This window comes from Artibeus jamaicensis, unplaced genomic scaffold, assembly GCF_021234435.1.
Source record: "Artibeus jamaicensis isolate MK-2021 breed Jamaican fruit bat unplaced genomic scaffold, CSHL_Jam_final contig_426, whole genome shotgun sequence".
Lineage (NCBI taxonomy): Eukaryota > Metazoa > Chordata > Mammalia > Chiroptera > Phyllostomidae > Artibeus > Artibeus jamaicensis.
Genome location: NW_026521826.1, coordinates 5,752,702 through 5,779,120, shown reverse-complemented (window position 1 = coordinate 5,779,120; position 26,419 = coordinate 5,752,702). Strand labels below are relative to the sequence as shown.

At 39.9% G+C, this 26,419-nt stretch overlaps 1 protein-coding gene across 11 annotated transcripts in view; it reads left to right on the top strand.

Moving 5' to 3' along the window:
• Positions 1 to 26,419, top strand: part of SFMBT2 (Scm like with four mbt domains 2) — a 218,625-nt gene that overhangs the window by 82,015 nt on the left and 110,191 nt on the right. For 10 of the 11 annotated variants that reach the window (XM_053665741.1, XM_053665739.1, XM_053665744.1 and 7 more), the window contains 2 exons: positions 20,525 to 20,613; positions 22,310 to 22,556. In XM_053665741.1, the coding sequence (XP_053521716.1) occupies positions 20,525 to 20,613; positions 22,310 to 22,556 (336 nt within the window). Of the gene's footprint in view, positions 1 to 20,524; positions 20,614 to 22,309; positions 22,557 to 26,419 lie in introns of those variants that run through there. The other variant, XM_037155180.2, reaches the window with a different exon arrangement.

The following is a 26,419-nucleotide window of genomic DNA, read 5'->3' as shown; positions in this document are numbered from 1 at the left end:
TAATAATAGGAGAATGGATAACATAAGGGGAAGGCATAATAACTTTTTTCTTTTCAAAGGAAAAGAAAAAGTTGTTTGACTTCAAAGGCTAAAATTTGGACTAATAGGTAGAAGTTACTGGGAGTTGGGAGTCAGATTTGGGGACAGTGTAAAGAAGATCTCTTTAGTGGTTAACAGGGATAAGAGGAGTAGTTATTCAGTTAACACTGATCGTTGAAGTGGAGGGTGGATTATCAAGTGTAGACATCAAAAGGTCGTTCAGTCTAGTAGACTGAATTGTAGACTTTTTGACTGTGACTCAGTACACACACACACACACACACACACACTTATGATACAAATATTTTACAAAACAATACTCACCCTTAGAAGGTACTTTACACTGTGTTCTGAGCTGATTTGTGTCTCTTCAAAATTCCTATGTTGAAGTCTAGAACTTCACACAGACACACCCAGAATTAGTGTTTGACAAATGTCTGGCCACCCTGGGCCCCAGTCCAGCTGGCACATAGAATGAACCGTCGCAATGCACCATGACATTTTATTTCTCTGTGCTGGCAAATTGGGTGTGATTCTTACATACACATTGTTAGGTAAAGGGCACTTGCCTTTTTAGAGAGCTCTAGTCATAGAAAAGCTGGGATAATAAACTCACATCTTACACCGAGAGTGCTGGAGATATAAATCCCAGAAGTGATATAATTTTATAGGTAGTGTTTGTTCATTCTTAAAAAGGATCTCACCTTTGACTCCCAGCAGTAGAATCAACCCTAAGGTTATGCCCTAAGAATCCCAAAACATCAATTCAGAAGAACCTATGCACTCCAATGTTCATAGCAGCACTATTTGCAATAGCCAAGAGAGTTACAAACAGCCTAAGTGCCCAACTGTAAACCAATGGATCAATAAACTGTGGTACATGTACATAATGGAATACTGTGTAGCAGAAAGAAAGAAGGAGCTCCTACCTTTTGGGACATCATGGATGAACTGGAGAGCATTATGCTAGGTGAAATAAGCCAGGCGGCTAAAGATTAGATACCATATGATCTCATTTATAAGAGGCATCTAATGAGCAAAATAGACTAGCCAACAAAATAGAACCAGAGGCATGGAAACATGGAATAGACTGACAGTGGTAAGAGGGTGGGTGGGGGAGGCTGTTTGAAAGAAAGTAAAGGGATTAGAGTCAAGGAACGTATATGAAGGAACAAAGGACATGGATAATGGGGTGGGGATTGACTATGGAAGTGGGGCCAGGCTGGGTGGATGGGGGCAAAGGGGGACATCATTGGAACAACTGTAAATCATAAAAAATAAATTAATTAAAAAAGAAAAGTCTCTTATGTGTTTTGTATAGTTGCCTAAAGGGTCAGCACTATGGGTTTGCTATTAAGTAACAATAATGCAAATGAAGCCTTGTTGCAACTAATCTTCTTTCACCATAAATAAATATGCTAGTAGATAATGAAATTATTTTGCAACTGAGCAAGTGGAAACTACTAAAACTGCTTAGTGTTGTTATATTTCGATTAGTCCCCTGTGATCTGCCTTTCATTTAAGGACTTGTGTCCTTTTTTTTTTTCTGTTGAAGGTTAATTAGTTTGGAATTAACAACAAAACTTAATGAACAGACTGATTCCACATTAGGCTTTTACTAAAGGTTCTGACACACGTATATTTGAACCTGTGTAGTAATTTCAGTTGGGTTCAACTGAATTTTTCATTACTTTTAACAATTACAAAAGTAATAAAAATGAAAACAGTAGAGAAGTATATAATGTAAAAAGTGAAAGTCAACCTTCCTCTTCTACATCAAACTTCTCAGAATGAGCTGCTGAAAGATGTACATTTTTTAGATGTTATCTATTTTATAAAGATATTCTCACGAAGATACTTTAAATTAGCAACTTCAGTGAGGGAACTGTGGCCCTGAGACTATATTCACTTGAGCGAATCATGGTCCTCCTAGTGCCCTAGACACCAGACGGAGCGCCTCGGGCAGGATGGGTAGGCGGCTTGCATCCTTTAATTAGCCTACATTTAGTATTTGCTCAGGTTTTCTCTATCATCCGTGGTGTTGCAATGAGAATACTTGTGTTACTCTGCATTTAAAATTTATTTTCTTAATGACTTCTAAGCTGTTCAGTTCTGCACTTTGCAGAGAGGTGGTGTGAATGGTTCACATAAGGGCAATTCTTTCAGATAGACAGGCTTCCAGTCTGTTTGGGAACAGAATTTAGTGTTTTATTTTCTTTAGTTCCCCAAACGTGGGCAGATGGCTCTGCATGCTCCTGTTTCAACCATTGGACATGGCTACACTCAGGGAACATCCCCCAAATTTCGCCAAGTCTAGGCAGTTTTTCATTCTATCGTGTTAATGCTGTCTCTCTTCTTCTGAAATTAGGTTATGTAGCACATTTACCTTATAATTAACCACAGGAGAAAATAACCCCAGCCTCACTTTCTACTCTGTGAGGTTCAGTAGATCTCACTGTGATATGTTGACAGCCTCTTATGGAAACAGTTACCAGCTATAAACTCAGTGGACCATTACACCGAGAACGGGAGCACTGGAGCAGTCCCAGTCTTTTCATTTACTAATTATCCACGGGCTTTACGTCTGTGTAGCTGAAGCCCCAGAGTCTGAGAGGCCAGGCTGTTTTTTGGCTTGTTGTCCACTATGTAGGATCTCAGGACACAATTTTGGGTCCCTGCATTATTCTTTCCTCCTCTTAATCTTTTTACTTCCAACTTCAACAGTTCTGTTCATCATGATCTGTGCTGCTCCATTGTCCTTTATATCTTGTGAAAATCTGCACAGTAATGGTCTCCTGGATCTCTCAAGTGCTTTTGTGCCCTTTTCCAGGAGTAGGCTGGACAGTGGCTGTGGCTGGACAGTGGCCTCTGGACCCCAGAGCCCCATTTTTGTGGTTTTTACTTCAGTGGAACTTCAGAAATAGTGTAGTTTGCTTATGGTTTATGCCTGAAGGACAGTCCACCTTCTCTAAGTGGTTTTAATAAACAAACCCTGGGCCAGGGGAATGAAAAGATGTTAGTTAATGATTTCTGCAGTGAAAAGAGGTAATTTGAATGGGTTGCAAATGAGCCTTTCAAAGGTGGTTTTACAGCCTTTCTTCAGCTGTCCGCTCACTCCAGCACCTACATAAATCCTTTTTCAGAGGCATTAAAAACTGCTGTGACAAGTGTAGTTACTGCGGACAAATTTAGCTCATGTATTTTATCTGCATAATCTGATTGTAATTTATATATCTTCGGCCTAGATAAAGCAAAGCCATTTCTTCTTACCAAATTTTTCTTGTTGTCAACATGATGTGAGTGGGATATTGACTTTAACTGAAGGGTGGTGATTAATCATAGCAGCTTTCAGGGAGATGGTTTATTGCTCCGTGTAGCTGAGTGACGCTGGCAGGCTGTGAGTCCATCAAGATAAACCTAGGTGGGTTAGTCACTCGGAGGACGTGATGGATTTATTAGCCAAATTCTCTTTTAAAAATCACTTTACATTCTTAGCAGCTGGATTTACAAATAGAAGAATGAGTTGCCATTAATAGAAGAATCTGTTAGTTTGCAAAGTAGAGTTGCCCCTAACTGGATGTCACAGTAAAAGATAAACTACCAAGAAGTCGCCACTGGAAGTGTTATCTCAAGATTCATTGAGTTAAATGCAAAGAAGACAATTATGTTCTTAGTAATTTGGGTGGTTGATGGACTGGGAAGAAGAGCTTCGTCCTGTGTGTAATTGCACAAATGGTGTCATGGAATTCTACTTTTTTAAAAGTGGAATGAAATACTGTTGTTCTCCCCCCTGCCCCCGGAAAAACTCTTGTCAGCTTCATAAGGCCATGCGAGTGTTCATTTATAATTTTTCATTTTCCTACCACTTAATTTTTTTGTAAGTCATTCTTACATCTTAGATCTTCCTTCTGGGATCACTTTCGTTTTGTATGAAGTATGTCCTTTGGAGTTTCCTGTAGTGGGGGACTGCTGTGGCTAAGCTCGCTTTTTGTTTGTCTCCAATGTCTTCATTTATTTTATATGACTGAAAGGCATCTTTGCCGTGTGCATAACGCTGGGTGGACAGGTATTTCATGGCAGCACGCGGACAGTATAATCCGTTCTCTTTGGCTTCCATTGTTGCTGAAAAATTGCTTGTCCGACTAATTGTCATTCCTTTGAAAGACCAGTCTGTTTCCCTCTGGCTGTTTATAAGATTCTCTTTGTTTTGGGTGTTCTGTAGTTTCACTATAATATTTCTAAACATAGGTTTATATTTATTTACTCTGATTGTGGTCTTTTGGATTTATTAAGTTTGTGTGTTCTTGACTATGACCGGTTCTGAAAAATTTTGCCATTGTATCCTCTAATATCAGCTCTTCTGTGTTCTTTCGTCTTTTCTTAGCATTCCAGACAGACTTAACCATAGACCTTATCCATGCTGCTTCTTAATTTTCCTTTCTATTTTCAACTTCTATCTGTGTTGCACTTGGTATAGTTTTTTGGATCCATCTTCTAGTGCATGTTTCTCTTCACAGTGTGCTATTAACTTGGTGTTGGATTTTTAAATAAAATCATTATGTTTTTAACTTATGATTTCTATTTTTTATACTTTTCTTGATCATTTTGTTGTTACTGTTGTTCCTCACACAATTTAAATTTCTTCTATTTCCATAAACATATTAAGTATATTTTAAATCGATATCTGAAATCTGTAAGTTCTGATTTTCTTCTCTTTGTTTATTCTGTCTTTTCCTATGGTTCCTTGCATATCTTGTGCCTTTCTTGTATATTTTGCCTCTTTCCTGATCAATCAGTAGAAGCATTACTGGTGCTGCCTTTAATATTGTGAGGGGTAACCAGGTGAGTTCATGTCATACAGTTTGAATGGTGACTGGTTCATAGTAAGCTCTTCATAAGTGTTACCTGTTGTAATAATAAAAACAATAACAGTGATCTCTATTTTGTGATTATTGATAGTGAGTGGTTTTTTTGTGAGCTTTTATCTGTGAGATTTCTTCAGATGCCGGGTAGAAGATAGAGTCTTCCAAAAAAGATTTGTGTTACCTGTGGGCAGATAACTCAATTTAATTAATTTTTCAATGTCTATGCCATACATCTGAAACGAATATAAAATAGCATTGAATGCCAACTATAATTGAACAATAAAAAATAAATTTCAGAATTTTTCACCTTCAAGGGGTTTTGACATATGCAGTGGTATGTGGTTAAGAGTTATCAGGATGCTTCTTTACCCACCCACTCACACATTCCGTCACAGTCAGGGCCAGGGTTTTGCTAACAGTGGCTTTCTTGCAGGCCCTTGGATGAGTTGGTTCTTTCTTGTTCTCCCTTCCACTTAGGATGTAGCCTTGGAAGTGTGTGTCTTTGGAGAGTCTTCTGTTAGACTCTACACCACATTTGGGCCTTGGTCCTTCTCCCCTTCGGCTTGATGCCTCCGTGCGGTCGCCCCAGGCCCAGTTCCAGTGGGTGGGACCAGCACCCTTGGGGGAGCAGTGGCTTCTGCTCTGACCTTGGCCCACCTCCAGTTGTGCTGGCAGTGAGTTTTTGCATTCTGAGTACTCTTTTTGTCAGCTCATTAATATACATTTAACTCATCCATGTGATATTAATGACTAGAACCTTTAGCTGTTTTCAGCACGACAGGGTATCTTTTCCAAAGCTCTGTAAACACATGTTTGTAACTACTTTTTGAGTGTGCAAATGAATCTTTAAAGGGGAGCAGCCAACACTTAAGTTGTTGAATTCTCCCACAGGACAAAGTTGGGGAGTACTTGTGCTCCAAGAGATGCCCAAGTCACTGCACATCTCTCTGGAGTTTCAAAGGAGAGTAAATAATAAATATGAAGCATTAGTTTTATATTACATTCAACTGCATATGGATGTATAATGAAGTAGAAAGCGAGGTTTCCATGAATACTTTTAATATAAATTGTGAGCTTTCAGGAAATGTTGCCGTAGGGTGTGCTGTGTTTACTACTCATTATTCATTAGAGGTACTCCAGGGTGAGGAGGTAGGGCTGGCCGCTTCAGTGGTCCCCCCACCCCTTCCCCAGTATAAACTACACATTGCACTTTTACTTTAACCGGGGAAACACCTCTCGACAGTCTAGCAGTTGAGAGCATCGCACGGTATGTCCTAAAGTGGTCACAGTGTTTTCTCTTTTCCTTCTTTGTCATTACTTTCTCCTTTTTTTGGGCGGTTCACTTTCTAGATCTTCTATTTTTTGTGTGTGTGTTTGTCACTACTGTTGACATGTGTTAGTAGAGGGCTATTATTAGTTACAATAACACTTATTTGAAAGCATTCCTTAACTGAATGCATCATAAGCTTTTTCTGACTCCGCCCCTTCCCAGCTCTCAAATACCTGCTTCTTCTGGGGCCCTGCAGCAGGAGTCAGCAGACCGCGGAAAGGCCGGGCAGTCACCAGAGTAGGCGGGGCCGCCGGCCTCTGTTGCAGCTGCGCAGTTAGGTCATTGTTGTACCGACCAAGAGCTGCCGTAGGTGATGCCTAAAGAATGAGCGTGGTTGTGTTCCAGTAAAACTCACTGACGGACACTAATATTTGAATTTCTTGTAGTTTTTATATGTCCTTAACTGTTGACTTTTCCAGCATTTCAAAGTACAAAATTCATTCTTGGTTTGTGGGCGGTGAAAACATGGGGGAAGTGTTTGGCCTGTGGGCCCTAGGTGGCCCAGCCTCTCCCTAGCATCTCCTGTATCCCTGTAACACTGGACTTAGTCCTTGGAATTGTCAGGGACTCATGTTTGAGTGGCTTCTTGTTGACCCCAAATTGATTCTAATTGGCATCTTCGTGACATTACGATATAGGTACATTTTAATAAAAATTCCAGTGACCTTTATGGAAATACCAGTTTCTAATCAATTTACATAGATTTTCTAATTCAGCTTGGAAATGAGTCCATTTTAAGTTGGTCTATTATACTTATAACTTAGTAAATACATGAAGTATATCAAATGTATATATAATGCTGAAGGCAAATCTCTTTCCAACTCTAGTTAGAATCATGTGTTTCAATAATTGGGCAGCCCTTGGTGATTGTTCCCTTTAGCTTCTCCACACTGTCTCCTCCTCTGAATTCATTTTGACATGAATTGTGGAATTAAAATGTCCTTAGCAATGAATGGCACTTGCATGATGTTTAGTCCCAGTTAAATAACTCTTCAGTGTATAATGTCCATATAGACTCATGGGTTGGCCCAGCCAGCCATTCCTCACAGCTACCTGGCTGCTTCTCGGAATGTGTTGGGGAATTCTGAAATGGCATTTATTACTGGGCCATCAGAACAAAACCAGCTTGTAAGTTGGAGATTTTAATGAAGGATTTGTCTGGGCTCTTCCTGTGCAGTGGCCCCCCGGCAGTAGAAGAGTGGTTTCTGGAGCCCCAGTTCCCCCACGGAGAGAAGGTAGCACTGAGCATGACCCAGCTGCAGTGTCCCCGCACTCCTGGGTAGGTGCGGCAGGACCCCCGGTATCATGCAGACAGGAGCATGAGATGAGAGGAGAAGGTACTAATTTTGCTTTTCTGTGTTCTCATGTAATCTTACTCCTCTGACTGAAGGCAGACAAGATAGGTTCCTGTTCAGCTATTTCTGATGCCCTATATTTTTTAACAGTTTATAAAATCACCCTGAGATAATGCCACTGAAAGCACTTCTTTTCCCTTTAAAAAAAAAAGAGTTTATTTATTTTTAGAAAGAGGGGAAGGGAAGGAGAAGGAAAGTTAGAGAAACATCAGTGTGTGGTTGCATCTCATGTGGCCCCCACTGGGGACCTGGCCTGCAACCCAGGCATGTGCCCTAACTGGGAATCGAACCAGCGACCCTTTGGTTCACAGCCTGCACTCAATCCATTGAGCTACACCAGCCAGGGCTTCTTTCCCCTTTTTAAAATTTATACAGAAATATTCTTAAAGAAAGAATTGTTAACTCAGAATGGTTATAAAAAAGAGACATGTTTGCAAATTAATCCTTTTCAGGTCTGCTTGTAAATCTCAGCATTTTATTGCATTGGGGTTCTTGAAATATTAGATAAGGGGACAAAAATCACCAAGAGCTTGTGACTTTTTGACAAGTCAATTCCAGGTTGTGGTGAGAGTTAATGTTTAAATAAGTTACTGTTTTATTATATACTCCCCTATTTTAAAATCTCAGATTACCCTATCTTCCCCTGTTGGAAGGAAAAATGGTTGCAAAATGAGCTGGAAATTTATTCCTTTCCACTTATCTGACATAAATTGTTCACCTCACATGAGTTGACGAATTGCTGCTTCCAAGGCTGACATAATAGTTTTTGTTTTATTAAACAACCATAAATCTCATCTAATATGGTCTTAGTGATAACAGAAAGAAAACGGTAAGTTAATATCTGTTCCATTGCATTGCTTAGAAATAATTGTTACTAGTAAAGTTTCATTTTTCCAAACATAATTTGATCTCATGTAATTGATAGAAGAAAATTCAGGAAATTTGTTCAGTCTCTGTTTACAGATGAGTGCTTAAAAGAGAACTGCCACGTGTAACCATCTAAATGAACTCTGTTCATGTAACAAAGCAGGCAGAATTTGTAGTAAGCACTCAGAATGAATTACTGACAGCTATAGGAGCAGCCTGTTCTTTTACATATTGTGATCCTTTTGCAGAATTTTTCTTGATAGATTTTGTGATATGCTATTGCAGCGTTTTTGGTTGATTGGTTTGTTTTAAGAATCACAGAGGACTAAACCTTAGGGACTTTTTTTGAACTTTCCTGTTCAGTTACTGAGGATCACAAGAGAAAGAGGCACTGTGACTGCTCGCTTTTCCTGCACTTGGGAGGGGAAGGCATGCCTAATTTTTTCTCTTTCTGAATAGTCTTCCTTTAATAACAAACTGAGTTATGGTTTTGAATCATGATTCTACCACTTTGGAATATTCCTTGTAACTCATTATTTTCCTTAGATTTTCTCACACCAATGAAAATCAAGCCAGCTAATCTCTGTATTTGGTACAGTCATTGAAACACCAGTTTTTCATGTTCAGGAACTTTACCTGGGTTATGCCAAGGGTCAGGGGTCAATGTCCAGGTCAATTTCAGAGCTGTGAGCTCCTCAGCTACTTAGCCCATGGTTAACCAATGAACCATAGTTAATTCCCACAGCATTCTTACTGATGGGAATATTGTGACCGGGGTCACATTAAAAATTTGAAGATGGATTCAAACTGTAAGAGCCAAGTTTATTACTGAAATATTTCAACTACTTGAATAGAAGAGGGAGGGTGTCTGGAGTTCTTATTAGCAGACAAGTAACTTATCTGGATGGAGGTTACAAGGGCTTTGGAAAAGAGGGAGGTAGGCTGAATCTTCAGTCAGGAAGATTCAGGTTAGACATAAGAAGGTTCTTCCTGCCAGGGGAGAAATGGAAGCAGGACACAGAGCTGTACGAGATTACCTTGCCAGAAGTCTTGTTTTGTTTGGGGGCAGATCATGTATTCTCCCATTTGAAGCTTTGTCCCTGGGACCCTGTCCCGTGAAAATCTTTACTGCTCCCTCATTCCTCCTCTCCTCAGTTCCTTGTGGTCAGTGGAGGTTCTAGACCAGATATCTGTACTAGGTTAGCTCTTGAAGTTCCCTACTCTTGGCCTGATTTTTAAAATCATTCTAAACCAGTAAAAATTTCCCTTTGATACTGTAGGGCTACTTAGTTATATTCCCCTCTCCTTAGGCAGCCTCAGGAGGAAGCAGAGTGAGGATTCCTAATAGTAAAGAGGGAGGCATCGCCGAGATGATAGTTAATTCTGGGAGGAGCCTAGTTCCGGAAATACCATATAGCAATGCTGGGTGTTTGAGATACAGCAGTGGAGGAAAGTGAGTTGCTGCTCTTCTGGACATGAAGCTCTGGTAGAAGGAAGAGGAGGAAGACAATAAATGTGTAAGTATTCTGTTGGTCATGGAAATAAGTGCTGTGGAAAAGAGAAGGAGAGACAAATTGTCTCAGGTGTGGTGCTGGTTGTCTGCACAAGAGATGTGATTTTACACGGTGTGTGCGGGAAGGTAGGAGCTAGTTCGCTAAGTGACATCAGAGCAGAGGTGAGAATGAAGGGAAGAGCCAGGCCTTGGTTATAACTGGGGGAAGAATGTCCTGAGCAGAGGAAACAATCAGTGCAAATGTCCCTAGGCGGGAACATGCTTGATGTATCAGAGGGGCACCTGCAGGCTAGAGTTTGAGACCAGGAACCCAGCATGGTTGGGTTCTGGTGAAGGCTCTCTCCTGGGTTGCCTACTGCCAGCTTCCCATTATGTCCTTATTGGTTGGAAAGAGTGAGACAGCTCTCTGGGGCCTCTTTTAAAAGGGCACTAATCTCATCATGAGGGTTTCACCTTCATGACCCAAGTACCTCCCAAGAGCTTCACTTCTATATACCAGCACACTGTGGATTAGGATTTCAGTATAAGAATTTGGGGGAGAAACACTTAATCCATAACACTAAGTGAAGAATGTTGCAAGGAGAGAGTGATCTATTTGAAGGAGAAAGTGATCTATTTGAAGGAGAAAGTGATCTGGCATATTAGATCCTGTTGTTATGCCAAATAAGTGTACAACTGGGAATTGACTATGGGATTTGGCACTGTGGAACTCATTGGTGATCTCACCCTACTCCCTGCTTAATCTTTCCACTCCACCTGGTACTGCGCGGGTCGAGCCCCACTTGGTTCACAGTGCTTGCCCAGCTTGCTTCCAAATAATTGTGCCGTGGCACCTGTTGTAGCCTTTGCCCTTGGATATGACAGAGAACTTGATTTGTGAATTTTGCCACACAGAGTTCTCAGAGCAGAAGTTTCCTCGGAGAAGACGCGTGTGAAGGAATAAGAGTATAGGTTTGGATTATTCTCCAGTTTGCAGGCCCATCATTTAGATATCATTCCACCCCTGTAATTCTGAGTTGTTAGTGACTGCTGTAACTTAGACATGCAAAATTGTTTTGATTCTTTTTTTTGATATTTTTTGAGAGAGAGATGTCAATTTGTTGTTCTACTCATTTATGAATCCATTGGTTGATTCTTGTATGTGCCCTGACTGGGAGTTGAACCTGCAACCTTAGCGTATCAGGATGATGCTCTAACAAACTGAGCTACCTGGCCAAGGCTATTCTGATTTTTTCAAAAAAACTTACATGTCACTAACAAGTTTCCACTAAAATGTTTAAAAATTTTAAAGGTCAATAAAAATGTAATGGAAAGTAGTGTTGGAAAAGACTTCAGTCTACAATAACTGGATAATAAGTCCTATAGTCAGGAGATTATTCTCCGGGGTCTCCATTTTGCCAAGAAGTTCCCTTTTTGTATAATTCAGATACAGAATTGTAGCATTTTTATAGGACTGTTTGGTAGGAGAGAGTTTGTGTTTCACTAGTATTCACGAACATGGCAGTGTGAAGACTTACAGCACCTTTGGAGTCATGTGTCATGTTCAGATGTGACTGTGAGGTCAGTGAGTTTGTTCATTACTTGCAGAATGCCTGCAAGTAATACAGATGCTTACAGCTGGACCTGACAGATTGTCTTAAAGAACGTGTTTTGGATTCTCTTGGACTTCACTTTAAAGTGAAGAGGAATTTCATTGCATATCATATATGTCCAATCTCAAGTGGAATGTTTACTGAGAATCATTCCATTTCTTTTCTCATGTTATTGTTCATATTCAGTATGAATTCCCTTCAATTCAAAGTGTATTTAAGGATACCTTTAATTCTTGCAATGAGTATATTAATCAGATTTGTATCTATTAAGAAAATAACCTTCAGTTTTGCATTTTTGCAAAGTATTCTTAAGTGTCATTCTAAGGGAAATAACATTTCGTGATGTGTAGCTCTTGAGGCAAACAGGAGTTTTTAAGTTATTTCAAATTTGCCCACCTAGCAATATAAATCTTTACAAGTAGACAACGGGTAGATTTGAGAAAGCTGACAGTCTAAGGTGTTGTTGAGTAATTATATTTATATCCTAGATTTCTGAAATAATTTGTGGTTTTTGTCTGATTTATTTCCTTAACTGTACCATACATGTGTTTTCACATGCATTCTCTAGTATATCTGTTACAAACCGGCTAAGTCTGTCTGTCTCTTTGGGTCATGTTTGTTGAATGAGGAGGATGATAAACAGTTCATTGGGTTTTGGGGAGCCCTACCTGAGATGCTGTGTGTGGAAGTGCTCAGCTTAATAGTCGGTACATCCTGAGCACTCAGATTATTTTTCTAATCAGAACTGTGGTGTCTAAAATCTGTTAGATCAGGGGGAGGATAATAAATTGCTTCACTTTTGAAATTTATGTGGGACTATTTATTGGGACCCTCTATGCTAGGCACCAGGATGAACAATGATGATAAGATAGAGCATATTGTTGATAAGGAATTTACAGTCTGAGGTTTAGGTTCACAGCAAGAGTTAGAGGAAGGTACAGAAAGTTCCTGGACACACCCTTGCCCCACATGGGTACGATCCCCCATTATCAACACCCTCCACCAGATGGTACATTTGTTGTAGTTGATGGCCCTGCATCGACATGTCATCATCACACATTGTCCCTAGTTTGCATGAGGGCTCACTCTTGGTGTTGTGCATTCTGCGGGCTTGGACAAATGTGTAAGGACGTGTATCCACCATTGTGTTATCATACAGAGTAGTTTCACTGCCCTAAAAATACTGTGTATTCCCCTGTTCATCCCTCCTTCCCCACTAACCCCTCGGCATTTTCTAGAACATCATATAGTTGTAATTATACAGCATGTGACCTTTTCAGATTGACTTTTTTCACTTGTAACATGCATTTAATGCCCTTCTATGTCTTTCTGTGCCTTGATGGCTCATTTTTTTAAAGTGCAGAATAATATTTCATTGTCTGGATATGCCACAGTTTATCGATCCTTTCTACTTAAGGACATCTTGGTTGCTTCAAGATTTGGCAATTATGAGTAAAGTTGTGATGTAAACAGTGTGTGCAGCCTTTTGTGTAGGCATAAATTTCCAACTGCTTTGAGTAAATACCACGGAGCACAATTGCTGATCGTATGGTGAGAGTGTGTTTAGTTTTGTAGAGAAGCCACCAAACTGCCTCTCCAAGAGGCTGTCCCATGTCTCATCCCCACCAGCCGTGATGGCGAATTCTTACTGCTTCAGGGCACTGCCCAGATTCAGTGGTGCCGGCGTTCTGGGTTTTGGCCATCCTAATAGGTGTGAACTGGCATATCGTTGTTGTTTTAATCTGCTTTTCCGTGATGGCATCTGATGCACCATGTGCTGTTGTCTCCTGCAGATGGCATCTGCATGTCTCTTCTTGTGCGGAGTCTGTTAAGGTGTTTGGCCCTTTTTAAAATCAGGTTTTTTCCTTTTTGTTGAGTTTTAAGAGGTTGGGTTTTTTAAAATGTATTTTGGATAAAGTCCTTTATCAGATGTGTCTTTTGCAGATACTTTTCTCATTCTTTTTACATTGTCTTTCACAGAGCAGAAGTGTTTCATTTTAATGAAGTTCAGCTTACCGATTATTTTTTTCATAGATCATGCCTTTGGTTTTGTAGTTTAAAGGGTGTCACCATACCCAAGGTCATCTAGGTTTTCTCTTGTGTTTTCTTCTAGGAGTTTTTATACTTTTGCATTTTACATTTAGGCCTGTGGTTCATTTTGAGTTATTTTTTTCAGAAAAGTAATTTTTGTGTACAGTCTATGTGTAGGTTCTTTTTTTTTCCTTTTTTTTTCTTATGGACATCCAGTCCCCAGAACCATTTGTTGAAAAGACTGTCGTTGCTTCATTGTACTGCCTTTGTTCCTTCATCAAAGACCAGCTGACGGTGTATATGTGTCTTGGGTCTCCATTCCGTCCCTCTGATCTGTTTGTCTCTTCTTCCGCCGTCACCACGGTGACTTGATTACTGTAGTTTAATAGTAAATCTTGACGTCAGGTAGTATCAGTCCTCTCACTGTGTCCTCCTCCCTTAGTACTGTACGGCCATCCCGGATCTTTTGTTTCTCCACATAAACTTTGGAATCAGCTTGTCAATATCCACCAAGTCGCTTGCTGAGCTTTTGATTGGAATTGCAGTGTATCTGTAGATCAAGACTGGAAGAGATGAACTCTTGAAAGATTGAGTCTTTCTATTCTTAAATGTGGAATGTTGCTGTATTAAGGTTTTTTTTTGATTTTGTCATAATTACCTCTTGTTCTGGGAAGGTCTTTGTCCTCGTGTCTTTCAACTCATTGGGTGAGGCCCACCCAGGTTGGAAGGGCAGTCTGCTTTAGCACAGTCTACCACTGTAAATGTGAACCTCATCCAACACACCCTCACAGAACACGCAGGGTAGTGCTGGACTGAACATCGGGCGCTGTGGCCCAGTTGAGCTGAGACAGAAACCATCACAGACAGTTTCTGAAAAATTTTGAAAAATAAGCCAGTTCGTGTAATTGTACATATACAAAGGGAATGTTAATGTAAACTTTATGCACACTTGTTTCATTCTTTTTAAAACTTACACCTAAGGGGAGCATTGGGAAAAATTCGAATGGAATTCATTTTGCAGCAGGAGTGAAAGTAACTCTACAGGAAGAAGTCAAGTGTGTATATGTGAGAGAGAGACACTTACGAGAATAAAATCTTTTTTAAAAAAGTGAGTGTCTTAGTCCATGGAACTTTAGAGAGAGCCCTGGACCTTTGTGATATGTCAGTTCAGGCTTGACTGTCTTGCTGCAGTGCAAGCTAATAGAAGACCTGTAGGAAGTTTCTCCCAGTGGAGAAGAAAAAATAGCACACTTGCCATTTTTTTAAAGCAGGAAAATACTTAAAGCAATAGCAGAAATGTCTATAAGGTGAGATATTAGTAGGTAGAGAAGAACTGGAGGGAACTGCAAGAATGAGAGCAATTCCATATTCTATTGGATAAAAATTTCTTAGCAGGGAATAATGATAAGGTTTTGATTTCTTATAATAGTTTTAGAGGCTATTGATCTTCTAGGCTCTTAAAAATAGGTTGCAGAGTAATATGAGTTGTGCCTTGAAGATGTCATAAATAGTTGTTATTTGTATGGCTTTTGTAAGTCTTGTGTATTTCTAGTGCTAAGAGGTTCTGGGAAGCTTCAGAGAAAGGGTCCTTTAGGGATACGGTATGAGCGTGTGGGACCATCCTTGTATTTCCTGAATCTCTGGGTGATGTTCTAGTCATAAATGAGCAGTATCAGTGTTGCCTAGTGGGCTCATATTGTGTACTGACCTAGAAGGAGAACTCCAGAGAAATGTTAATTATCTGTCCTACCATATAACACATTTGATGCCATCTCTATTAAATGGGTGGGTCTCTGGCTCTCTAGATTGTGTATGCAGAATCTAAAATCTTCAGTGATAACTTATACAAATACAGAAAGTAAAGCAAATAAGAGAAAAAAAACAAATGACAGTTCATTTGTTTGTCATGCTGGTAGTGTGCTATTGAGTTAAATTGTATTTTATTGGAAGGGCTATGTAGTATCTGTAGTAACAGTGGCTCCTCATCTGAGTTCAATAATTTTTATTTCAACAAAATATTAGTGAAACAGTTACAATTTATAAATCCATGCATGCTTCTCTCGCTTTCTTTCTCCCTCCCTTCCCCTCTCTAAAAGTAAATAAAATAGAAAATAAATAAATAAAGGCCCATGCTGAATATTGTATATGATGTTAGGAGCTCTGCTATGTTTAGCAAAGAAGTAATACCTAATATATGAGTAGTTCCTGCAAGTCAACATTTTTTAAAAGAATATGTGTGTAGAAAAATGAACAAGGGATATGAATAGTGAGTTCCCAGAAAAGAAATGTGAATAGTCATAATGTCATGATTCTGAATCTCACTGATAACCAGGCAGTTGAAACTGTGATTCTGAGGCTCAGAAGACAGGTCTGGTTTGTAGAGGGAAATTGGCCATTGTTGGTATTGGTGTGATTCAGGTCATGTGAATGGATAAAATTACCCGTGGAAAGACCACAGAGTGCGGAGAAAGGAGAGCCAGCCCAGACCGATTTCTAAGCAGCACCAAATCGTCGGAAGTTGAGGCGAGCAGGTCCACAGGGGACAGTGTGAAGATGTGCTCAGTTGGGTCGAGTATGAAAGTGAGGCTTGCGGAGACATCGGTGTAGGGTGTTCAGGTCCTTCGAGTCCAGTGTAGTTCAGTGGTTTGGCGGCTGTGGCGCAGGACGTTGACTGGGTTGATGGGGGGTGTGAAGAGTAAGTTCTTTGCTTATACTTGGTTTTGGAGGGGAGCAAAGAGATAGAGTGGTAACTCGTTAGAAAAAAGTGTTCAAGGGAGATTTTTCAAAAGGAAACGTGGTTCTAAAATGTATGTGGTGGTTCGGCCCAGGATTTTTTCTTTGTGCTGCAGTTGTAAGTTGCTCTGGTTTCCCAGGGGCACAGGTGGCAGGCTGAGCGAGGCCACCGTGGGGAAGGGTGCCGCGCAGGGGACCGGGAGGCCGCTGGGCCTGGCTGTGAGACTGGGAACTGGAAAAGAGTCTTGGAGCAGGAGCAGCACCTCTGGGCAAGTGCCACTTCACCTCTTGTGTGCCCCTGATGGGGACGCTGCCTGCCGCTACTCCCCTGATGGCACTGGATGCCATTTGGAGGAGCTGACAAACGAAATACTATGTAATTGCAATAAATTCTCTCAACAATACATTACTGCAAACAGATATTTACTGAGGTATTTGCCTTATTTAAGCAGGCATAATAAAGTACACTAAGAGCTTATTAGAATAAATTCATTTGCCAGTAAGATGTGACTTGTGTGAATTGTAGGAATAACTTAGTGATGAAAAGTAAAGTGGTAAAGCAACTGCTTAAGCCAGATTGGAATGTAAGTGTGATGAATCTGGTTTGAACTCTGAGTTTTATGGTTCCTGTCACAACAGCGCTGCTTTTCTTATTTCTCTGTGTAACATTAAGAACAGGAGTTTGATTTGGATGTGGAGAAAATGCAGATTACAGGAGCTATAATATGCTGTGCAGTGTCGGTTACAAATTAAGTAGAAATAGCCGTGTGTGTAAACATTCATATCGATGTGAGCACTGTGTATCGGCTCTCCCCTATTGATCTGGGGCTCATAAAAATCATCAACAAGTGACTGTGGGGTAATACTCTTTGTGCATTGTGTTAAGATGTTATTACTGAGTTTAGCCAGAGGGATTGCATTGTATTGTTCTATAGTGATGGGGGTCAATTTTATAATAATCTGAAGAAACAGGAATAGAAGCTAAAAATGAGTTGGATTCTCCTAACAGTTTACATTAGGGATTATTTTCCATAAGGTAGTTTTTTTCTGTGGGGTCCTGGTTTGTCAGTGTTTCAGGATACCATAATGATGGCAAAACCAGCAAACTAGAGAAGGGAAATTAAGAGATTGGAAGACTAAAAGTGCACTCAATATGCTGGAACTTTTATTCTAATTATAGTTTTTCAAGTTAATAAAATGCTAATTGTGATTTTTTTTATATCCATGGCCATCATTTTGCATCCATGATCTGATGTACAAGTTTATTAAATTTATTACTAAATTTGGGTTGCAAAGAGTTGTAGTTTATAATTACAACGTCATTTTGGATATTTTGTATATGTCCTGAAAAAGAAAGTTAGCATGTTATATAAGTAATTGAATGCATTAAGAAGGAATGATTGGAGCATTATCAGAGAATGCTTCACTTTGTACAAGGGTTGATTGATACTGTACACCCACATTCTAGCTACTGGGAAGCTTATATCTATTTTCTCATTTAATCTTTAGAACCGTCCAATGAAGGAGTCCCCATTAAGAGTCACACGCAACCCTGTAATGATGTGTAGAACATTAAATAGCAAAGTTCTTTCTTTGTAAGGGCTTGCATAAGTACTGTCCAAGGCTTTATTAAATGTTCTAATTATGGGGAATATTCTGAGGTTCTTACCACTTATTTTTCTTATTTTAACCTAATGTTCACCTTATTTTAACCTAACTGAAAGAGTCCTAAAAAGCTGAAATGAAACACTCTCTTTAATCTAGTTATGACAAATGCATAGGAATCTGTGTGTGTATATATATATATTTATAACAGTCTTCAGAAGTTTCATCTTTACCTGGGTTGTATTTATGATTAAGGACAGAAATATTTATATCCATGTGCTTGAATTCCAGTAGTATGTAATGGGATGCACTGCACATATTTGGAACTTAATCCTGTTGAATACTTTTATCATATATCCTTTTGTTTGTAAGAACAACTTAATTTGAACCCTCTGAAAAATGAATGTAGATTCTTTTTTAAAAATCTCCAAGGGAAGGAATTCTGTAGTCTTTTATTAACAGTAAATGTAAGTGCTTTCATTTATAATTTAAGATTCACTTCTGCTTCTTTTCTTTAACAAAGTCAGTATTAGAAGTGCTTTCCCGAGAAGTCAAAGGCTGCTGCCTCCTCACACCTTGTTGTGAGCCCAGTTCTCTGGTGGTTGGGAGGCTCAGTGGACTGAGCACTCTCATTTCTCTCTTCTTCCTCCAGATACCCCCTTAGGGTGATAGTGAAGGAAAAAAAAAAAACACCTAACCAACAACTGGAAGGAATGGAAGAGGGGCCAGCACAGAAATTTCAAAATGTTTCTGGCAGCCTGGAACCTGAGGGAGTCTTGGTGACTGTTAAAATGCTGTGGGGACTTCCACTGAGGGGGGTCCCTCAAAGGCTTGGGACTTTGAATGCCAGGAGCGTGGGAGTCCCTTGTGGGGCCGGAAGTCCCAGGACTTAACAGGATGCCTGTAGTCAGAACACTTCCTGGTTCTAGCCCCCACCCTGGTTGCCCCCCAAGTTTATATATGGCAGGTATGTGGTTATATTTTATGGACATGTGTGTCTTTTTTAATTCCAATAGCATTCTATAAACAAAATGTTGTAAGCACCATTATACTGATGAGTACAGAGCATATGAGAAATTGGAATGAATTACTCAACATCGTAAGGATGGCAGAGCCCACCCTGCCCAGATCCTGCCCAGATCCTGCCCACACCATGACTTTGCTTTTCCCATATCGATACCATGGTGTTCTTTTATAATAACTCTGTCCCTTTAGTTTTGATCTAGGAATCATGCTTTTGAAGTACCTAAACAATCTACACACCACTTGAGTCTTGAACCTCTCAGAAATGCTAAGTATTGGATGTACCCAGGCAGTATCCAGGTAGTACCCAGGCCCACAGGCTCTTCATGTGATGTGAAGATCAGGATCGTGTGTGGGGGGATGGGAATCGGGGAGTGCTAATCACCTGTTGCTGGTTTTGTGGTGCCCCTGGAAGGCTCAGGGCCTTCCTGGGTGTGAATGTAACCTGATGAAGGCTTTGGAGGTCTGCAGCTTGGGAGATTAGCCAGGAAGTTACATTTTGCTCAGGTCTTGGTTTCTAAGCACTTGTAGAATATTGGCCTTGAAGGTCTGACATTTCTCTTATTTTTTTTAGCATTTTATTTATTTTTTAGAGTAGGGAAGGGAGGGAGAAGAGTGGGAGGGAGAGAGAGAGGGAGATAAACATCAATGTGTGGTTGCCTCTTGCTCGCCCCCTACTGGGGACCCCGCCCCCAACCCAGGCATGTATCCTGACTGGGAATTAAACTAGAGACCCTTTGGTTCGAAGGCCAGTACTCAATGCACTGAACCACACCAGCCAGGGCTGATACCTCTTTTTTCAAAAGATGTCTTTGATGTAGTTCTTCCTTTTCACTGAGCTGTCACCCCTGGTTTGGACCCTGTCACTCGTACTTAGTTTCTATCTGCAGTAGCTTCTCTCTTGGTTTTTCTGCCATTAGTTTGTTTCCATTCAAGCATTTTTTGAAAAATTGGTCAGATTCATTTTATGCAAAGATTTTCCTGTTTATTGAACACACTTGTTGACATTTTGGGACTGTCCCTAATTATACTCCACCACCTAACACTTTCCCAGGGCTGTGTGCTCAGACTGCCAGATCCAAGGGGACCCTGCTGCCTTTCTCCCTTCCCCCCTCTCACTTCGTCTCTCTCACTGGCACGTGTTGTTCCTCTCAGCCGGAAAATCTCTTCTTCCTCTTCTTTGCCTTTATACACCTTTTATGTAATTCAGAGCCTGGTTTTATTTTCTCACCTGGGAAACTTTCTCTGATTCTTCTAGCCCTCTGATCTCTTTCTTCTTGGAACCAGCTGAATTACATACTTTATAATAACTGTTGTTCACAGAAGTCTCTAAATAAGTTGTAAGACTTCAGTAGCACTTATTTAATCTCCTTCCTGCCCAGCAAAATCGAGGCACCTGGTAGGTATGAAGTCACCCATTGTTGACAGATTTATTGTTGTGATTTCAGTTCTTAAGAATGGCGCTTAAAATTAAGAGAAAGATTGAAATAACGCATCTACAAGAAAGTGCTGTGCTTTTATTTGATACTAGGGTGGTGTTGAAAAATGTTTTTTCTCTTTTGTCTCACCAGCAATCAAAGAAAAGTACACAGACTGGACCGAATTTCTCATTCGTGACTTGACTGGCTCCCGGACAGCCCCTGCCAACCTCCTGGAAGGTGTATGTATTATTGTTTACAGCTATTCTATGTCTGAAGCTTCACAGTTACTTGAGTGCAACCCTAACAGCACCTTTGCATATATCCTTCTGCAGGTACATGTGTATGCTCAGGCATCTGTGTCCAAAGAGCCTAACTTCCTGTTTTTTTTAAGTTACTCAGGTTACTGATTCTAATGGCATTTAAATTTTTTATCTGTAGTACAATCAATTAATGGGAAAGTTGCTTCTATGTGAACACATTTTTAAATAATAGTGTTAAACTATCTTCTCACTATCCTGTTTGTTTAAGCCTTGACCTTATATTAATGAATGTAAATCAAATTCTGTAGAATAACCGTTTTGTGTAGGTGAAACTAAGCATATATAAGCTCTAGTATAGTCTCTGAGTATACTGATAAATAGCACCATTGACTATTCCATTCTGGATGCATAACCCCAAGATTGAAATACATGTGTTAAGTAATGATTGAATTAACTTCTCTTATAAAAACAAGGTAATTAGTGCCTAACCATATTTAAATGTGATTAAGGTAATTTAAAATACTGAAAAAATAGTTTGATATCTTGATGGTTAATTTGAAAATAATTTTATGATGAAACATTTTACTTTTACTGTATATTATAGAACAGGAAGAGATGTATTGTGTTATAAATAATTATTGAGTTAACAAATCTGTTTGAAGAATGCTCCTGAAAAGTGGGGAAAGACAATGAATAACAAGGAATACAGTGCAGATTTTGACAATGTCATTATTCTCTTAACCTTTCATAAATTTCCCTTTTCTCATAAAAGATGTTGATACTTTGGAACATCACTGTCTAATGTATTGGGTTACAGGGTTTGGTTTTGTGAAGATTTTGCCTGGTGTATTTGTTTGTCTTAATGGTTACTAATGTAATTGTTTGGTTAACAAATTATAATAATGATTTTTCACCCTTTTAAAAGAACAACTTGTACTCTTTTAGGTTTGTTTTTTTTAAACATATTTACCTACAAGCCTGACTGAACAAACACCCTTTTCATATGCTAACACATGCTAAGAAGCTTGCTTAGATAGAGCAGTAATTACATATATTCTCTAAACCAACTATCAAGTTAAATGTCAAAATAACTTTACATAGTAATCTTAATTTCATGTGTGTCATTAATGTATATTAAAAATGCCATCTACACATATTCATGCTCTATGCACGTAATCAAAGTGTGAGAGAGGGGCTTGCTTGGTCATTACAGCAGTTGCCGTCGTAAGGCACCTGTCTGCTGAGCCCCGGTTTAAACTTGTGGCTTTGTGTTTGTTATTTCTGTCTATTTGAAAAGCAGACGTTCTGCTACTACACCCTTTCTAGCTCAAGGCAAATTTGGGTATAACTCTTCTTAAAAGCATTCTCATTTCTAACAAATGCAATTTTATCTGGGAAGGGTGATTTGTTTGGTGAGAATGAACGCGAACTGTTATTTCTTACTGACTTGTGATTTTTGTTGTTGGGTACAGAGTTGGGGATATGGAAGTGTGTGTAGGTGGGGAGGGAAGGGGCGGGGTGCGTCTGTGGAGAGGATGGGGGTGGGGGGGACACCAGATTGTTTGCCAATAGCTTGGATGATGGTGTGAAAAAATATTATCTTCTGCTGTCATCTGTTTCCATGAGAACCTTAAAATAAAGTTTAAAATAAGGAGTTTTGCTTCTGTTTAAACAGCCTCTGCGAGGGAAAGGCCCTATAGACCTCATTACAGTTGATTCCTTAATAGAACTTCAGGATTCTCAGAACCCTTTTCAGTACTGGATAGTTAGTGTGATTGAAAATGTTGGAGGAAGATTACGCCTTCGCTATGTGGGATTGGAGGACACTGAATCCTATGACCAGTGGTTGTTTTACTTGGATTACAGACTTCGACCAGTTGGTTGGTGTCAAGAGAATAAGTACAGAATGGACCCACCTTCAGGTAAGGGCTGATGCTTTTGCTGCCGTGAATTATTTGAGAAAAAGACGTGTTTTTTTTTCTGTATGTGTCTCTGAAAAATTGATGAGCTCTGTGGTACCTTGTACATCTGAATATGTGAATATTAAGCATTTTAATTTAAGAATACTTTCTGTGGAGACTAAAACCCAAGACTTCAATTAATAGTGTTCTAAAAGGAGAAAATTGTGTTGGAGGCTGTGGTGAAATGGATCTAGTTCCCCTGGAATCACTGGTTCAAAAATGAAAAACAATGGATTGGAATTTGTTATATTCTCCCCTTTTCTTTGGGGATTTTGATAGTCTTGCAAGAAGGTTCCCAAATCTCCATCTGTCCACCCATTCATGCATGCATGCATCCTTCCACCATCCATCCATCCTTCCTTCCTCCATCTATCCATTCATCCCTCTGAATATCCAAACCAAATGCTTATCATTGAACAATCTGTTCTGACCTGGAAATAGAAAACAGAGATTTTAATTAGCTTCAAATGCATTGCCAGGTGACTTTCCATAGCCTTAATTGGGTAGAATAGTGCTTTATGCTTTCTGACACACCTAACTGGGCAGTAATTTTAGTGTTTACAAAATAATAATTCTTAAATGTTTACTATGTTCCAGGTGATCTTACATCTGCTATGTTGTTTATTTTGATTCCTAAAAAGTACTACATGTTTGGTGTGAACATTTTCTTTTACAGCATAGAAAATTGAGACTGGGTTTAATCTACTTATCCAGGGTGACCCAGCTTATTAAGGGGTGGGATGTACTGTAATTAAATCCCAGGTCCTTTGCCCATTCGCTTTCCCCTGCTGCCCCTTACTGGCCTCACCGAACTTTGGATGGATAGCCTCAGAACAAAAATGTTGGATTCTTATGAAATTAAGGATGCAAAGGAAGAAACATGCATTTCCCCTAGAAATGCTGATCTTCACACTGGTGAATTCTGCAGGTTTACTGGAAACAAGGACCTGACTCTTTGTTTTATTAAAATTGCCAGAGATTTCCTTCCTGCATTAGTTGTCACTGTTAGTCTTGAGTAAATGAAATGAAGCTGAGGAGTTGTATTTCCTTTTTCTGTCACTCAAGGGCTTTAATTGAAAAAACTTCCTGGTTCTGTATCTCATGTGTTTGCATTTGTGTTGAATTTGACAGGCATATAGACATGTAGCGTGGAACTTTATTGGTATTATTGTTGTCAGAGTTTTGAGAAGCAGCCAAGAAATCCATTTACACCCTGAGTAATTTTGGACTTTGATGACAAACAAAGGGCTTGTCAGCTTCTGAGGAGAGATCTAAGCTCACATTTGCCTTGGGATTCATAACGCTGCAGGAGAAATTTATTTTGTGTGGGAAGCTGGGTTTATAACTCTTAGCTTAGTATCTAATTGCTTTATAAATTTTAGGGGAAACATATATTTGCCAGTGTAAAAATTTATAGCAAAGCAAAGGATTCCTAGTAGCTCCTTAGGTTCTCTGAAATGTTTCTTCCCTGTGAATGGATGTAGTATGCAAAGCGTGGGTGGAAAATGGAAAGTGTCCAGGTAGAAATCTGGAAGTATTTGCATATGAGACCTCTCCTCTTTCACATAATTCTATATCTTAATAAGATAAGGACAAATTATGTTTCCTTGTCTTAGTAATTTTCTGGACGTGAGTTGTCCATTTCATTGAAGAATTTGTGGGTGTCTTTAAAAACTTTGAGTCATTCTTCCATAAGAAGTTATTTTCCCAACATTTAAATTTTCAGCAAGAAAGGCTGCGTATGTGAAGAAGAAAATAAAAGGTGAAACAACACTCAAAATGTGACTTTTCGTTTTTGAAATGTAGTAGTTACAAGACAAAAACTGGGTTTGGTTACCTTATTCAGCAGAGCAGCACCCCAGGAAGCTGTTACTGTCTCACACATAGGAGCAGAACCTGGTGCTCTGGGTTTGTGCAAATGAATTTCAAGTCCCGGTGTGACTTGTAGAACTTGTATGGCAGGGCTATTTCCCTAACTGAAATAGAGATAGGAATAAAATTTCAGGCTTGCATAGAAAATATGAGGCTACTTTTGAAAAAATTCCCAACACCCTTAAGTAAATGAAAAATGTTCAGCATTAACTGGTGGTGAGGAGCAGAGTTGGAAGAAGTGGGGGAGGCTATACTTTGAGACCAGCCCTTGTGTGTTCTCTCTGCTCTTGATGCCTTCTTTGCCGTGCACCCCAGTAACACTACCACCATTGCTAAAAGTAGTCATAGCTCTCTTCCTTTAGTTTTACTTATTTCTATTTTTTAAAGGGTACAGTAGTTCTCAAATGCTCAGTGCAAATAGAGGTAAAAGAAATAGGTAGTAGACAGGAGCTAGGAAGGTAGTCTTCAGAACTTGAGGAAGAGGGGCTGGCTTTTACTCTGTCCACCAGTGAGAACCCTGTAGTCACTCTGCCTTTTTTTTTCTCTGCTGCAAATCAGAAGAAATAGCTTGGGGTGGGGAGGATAGAAAGAGGCAAAGAAGCCACCCCACTTCACTCAACTGGGCTGTCAAGGCATCACACAGGTGCTGACGGAGTGGGCTGAATGCAGCCTCAGTGAACAAAGTTGTAAGGGAAGAGAAGGTGGTAAAAGGCACATAGTCATGGAAGGGAGCAGTGGCTTCCCAGGGTCCGAAGTGAAGCCTTTATGAAGAGAGGACTGGCAGTCCTGGCAGTGCTCTCTCTTCTGCGCTGAATGGAGGGCAAGTTGTAGGGCCTCTCCAGCCTCATAGCCCCAGCAGGCTCCATTCATTTATTTTTCAGCAGTTGGTCTCCTCAGTTCCATGGGCTTACAAGCACGTCCCTTTTGGGGATGCTGTTGGTGTGGCCCACTCTCTCACTTTATTCAGGCTGCGAGATGGTGTTACCGTCCATTCTAACTGCAAGTCTGTACCTTCTGCGCTGCTCTCTCCCCAGTAGCTGGCACAGCGCCTGGCACATATTAGGTACCTGGCCTGTTTGATAGGAATTAACTGAATAAGATGTCAGGTATGTCTGTAGGGAGCCAAGTCCACCTTCTAGTCCAAAATAATTGTCAGAACTTTGGAAGGGAATCTGGAGGGGAGGACCCAGAGTGGAGATGTTCCCAAAGTGTCTTCTTTTCTCCTGATGTGTTAGTGGAGCTTTTGAAAACAGGGTCAGAGCAAGGAGTGGTGCTCTTTGTTGATGGGATCTCTTGTTTAGCTGCCAAGGCAGCTCTGGGACATGGGAGATTCACAGGAATATGGTCAGTGCGGTTTATGAAAGTCTTTGCTGTTTTAAAGAAGTCCATGTGTGACTCAAGCCGGAGAAACCTGGCAAAGTAGAAAGAACATGAACTTGTCATCAAGATCCAAGTTAGCTTCACCTTTTGCTTCTGTCACTAGCTACAGGGCCCCTGGGCAAGTGATTCTACTTCTTTGAACCTCAGTGTCCTCATCTGTAAAATGGGGATAATTATGTTTGCTGTCTTGCAGAATGTTTATAGGTACCCCCAAGTGATGGTGTTTTCTAGGCATTCAATCTGTGGTCAGGGTATTACGGTTATATCTGGTTCTCTAAGAAATTTAAGTCATTGAGGCTGATCATTTGGAGGCCCTACCAGATGTTTAGAAAGCAAGAGAGGGTCATGCATGTTCTTACAGAAGCTAAGGAGATGAAACTTTTTGGAGTTTTTTAATCTACTCCTAAATTTTTTTCCATATTTTTTTCCTTCAAAATCTTTGTCAACCTTAAAGAATTTTTTCTTTCTTATTTTAGATAGATCCTGGAGTCAGCAAGTTTCTGCGTCTAACTTAAATGCTTCCTGTCTGAACCTTTTCTTAGTTCAAGAGCTGTTGCTCTCTGTGTTAGCTC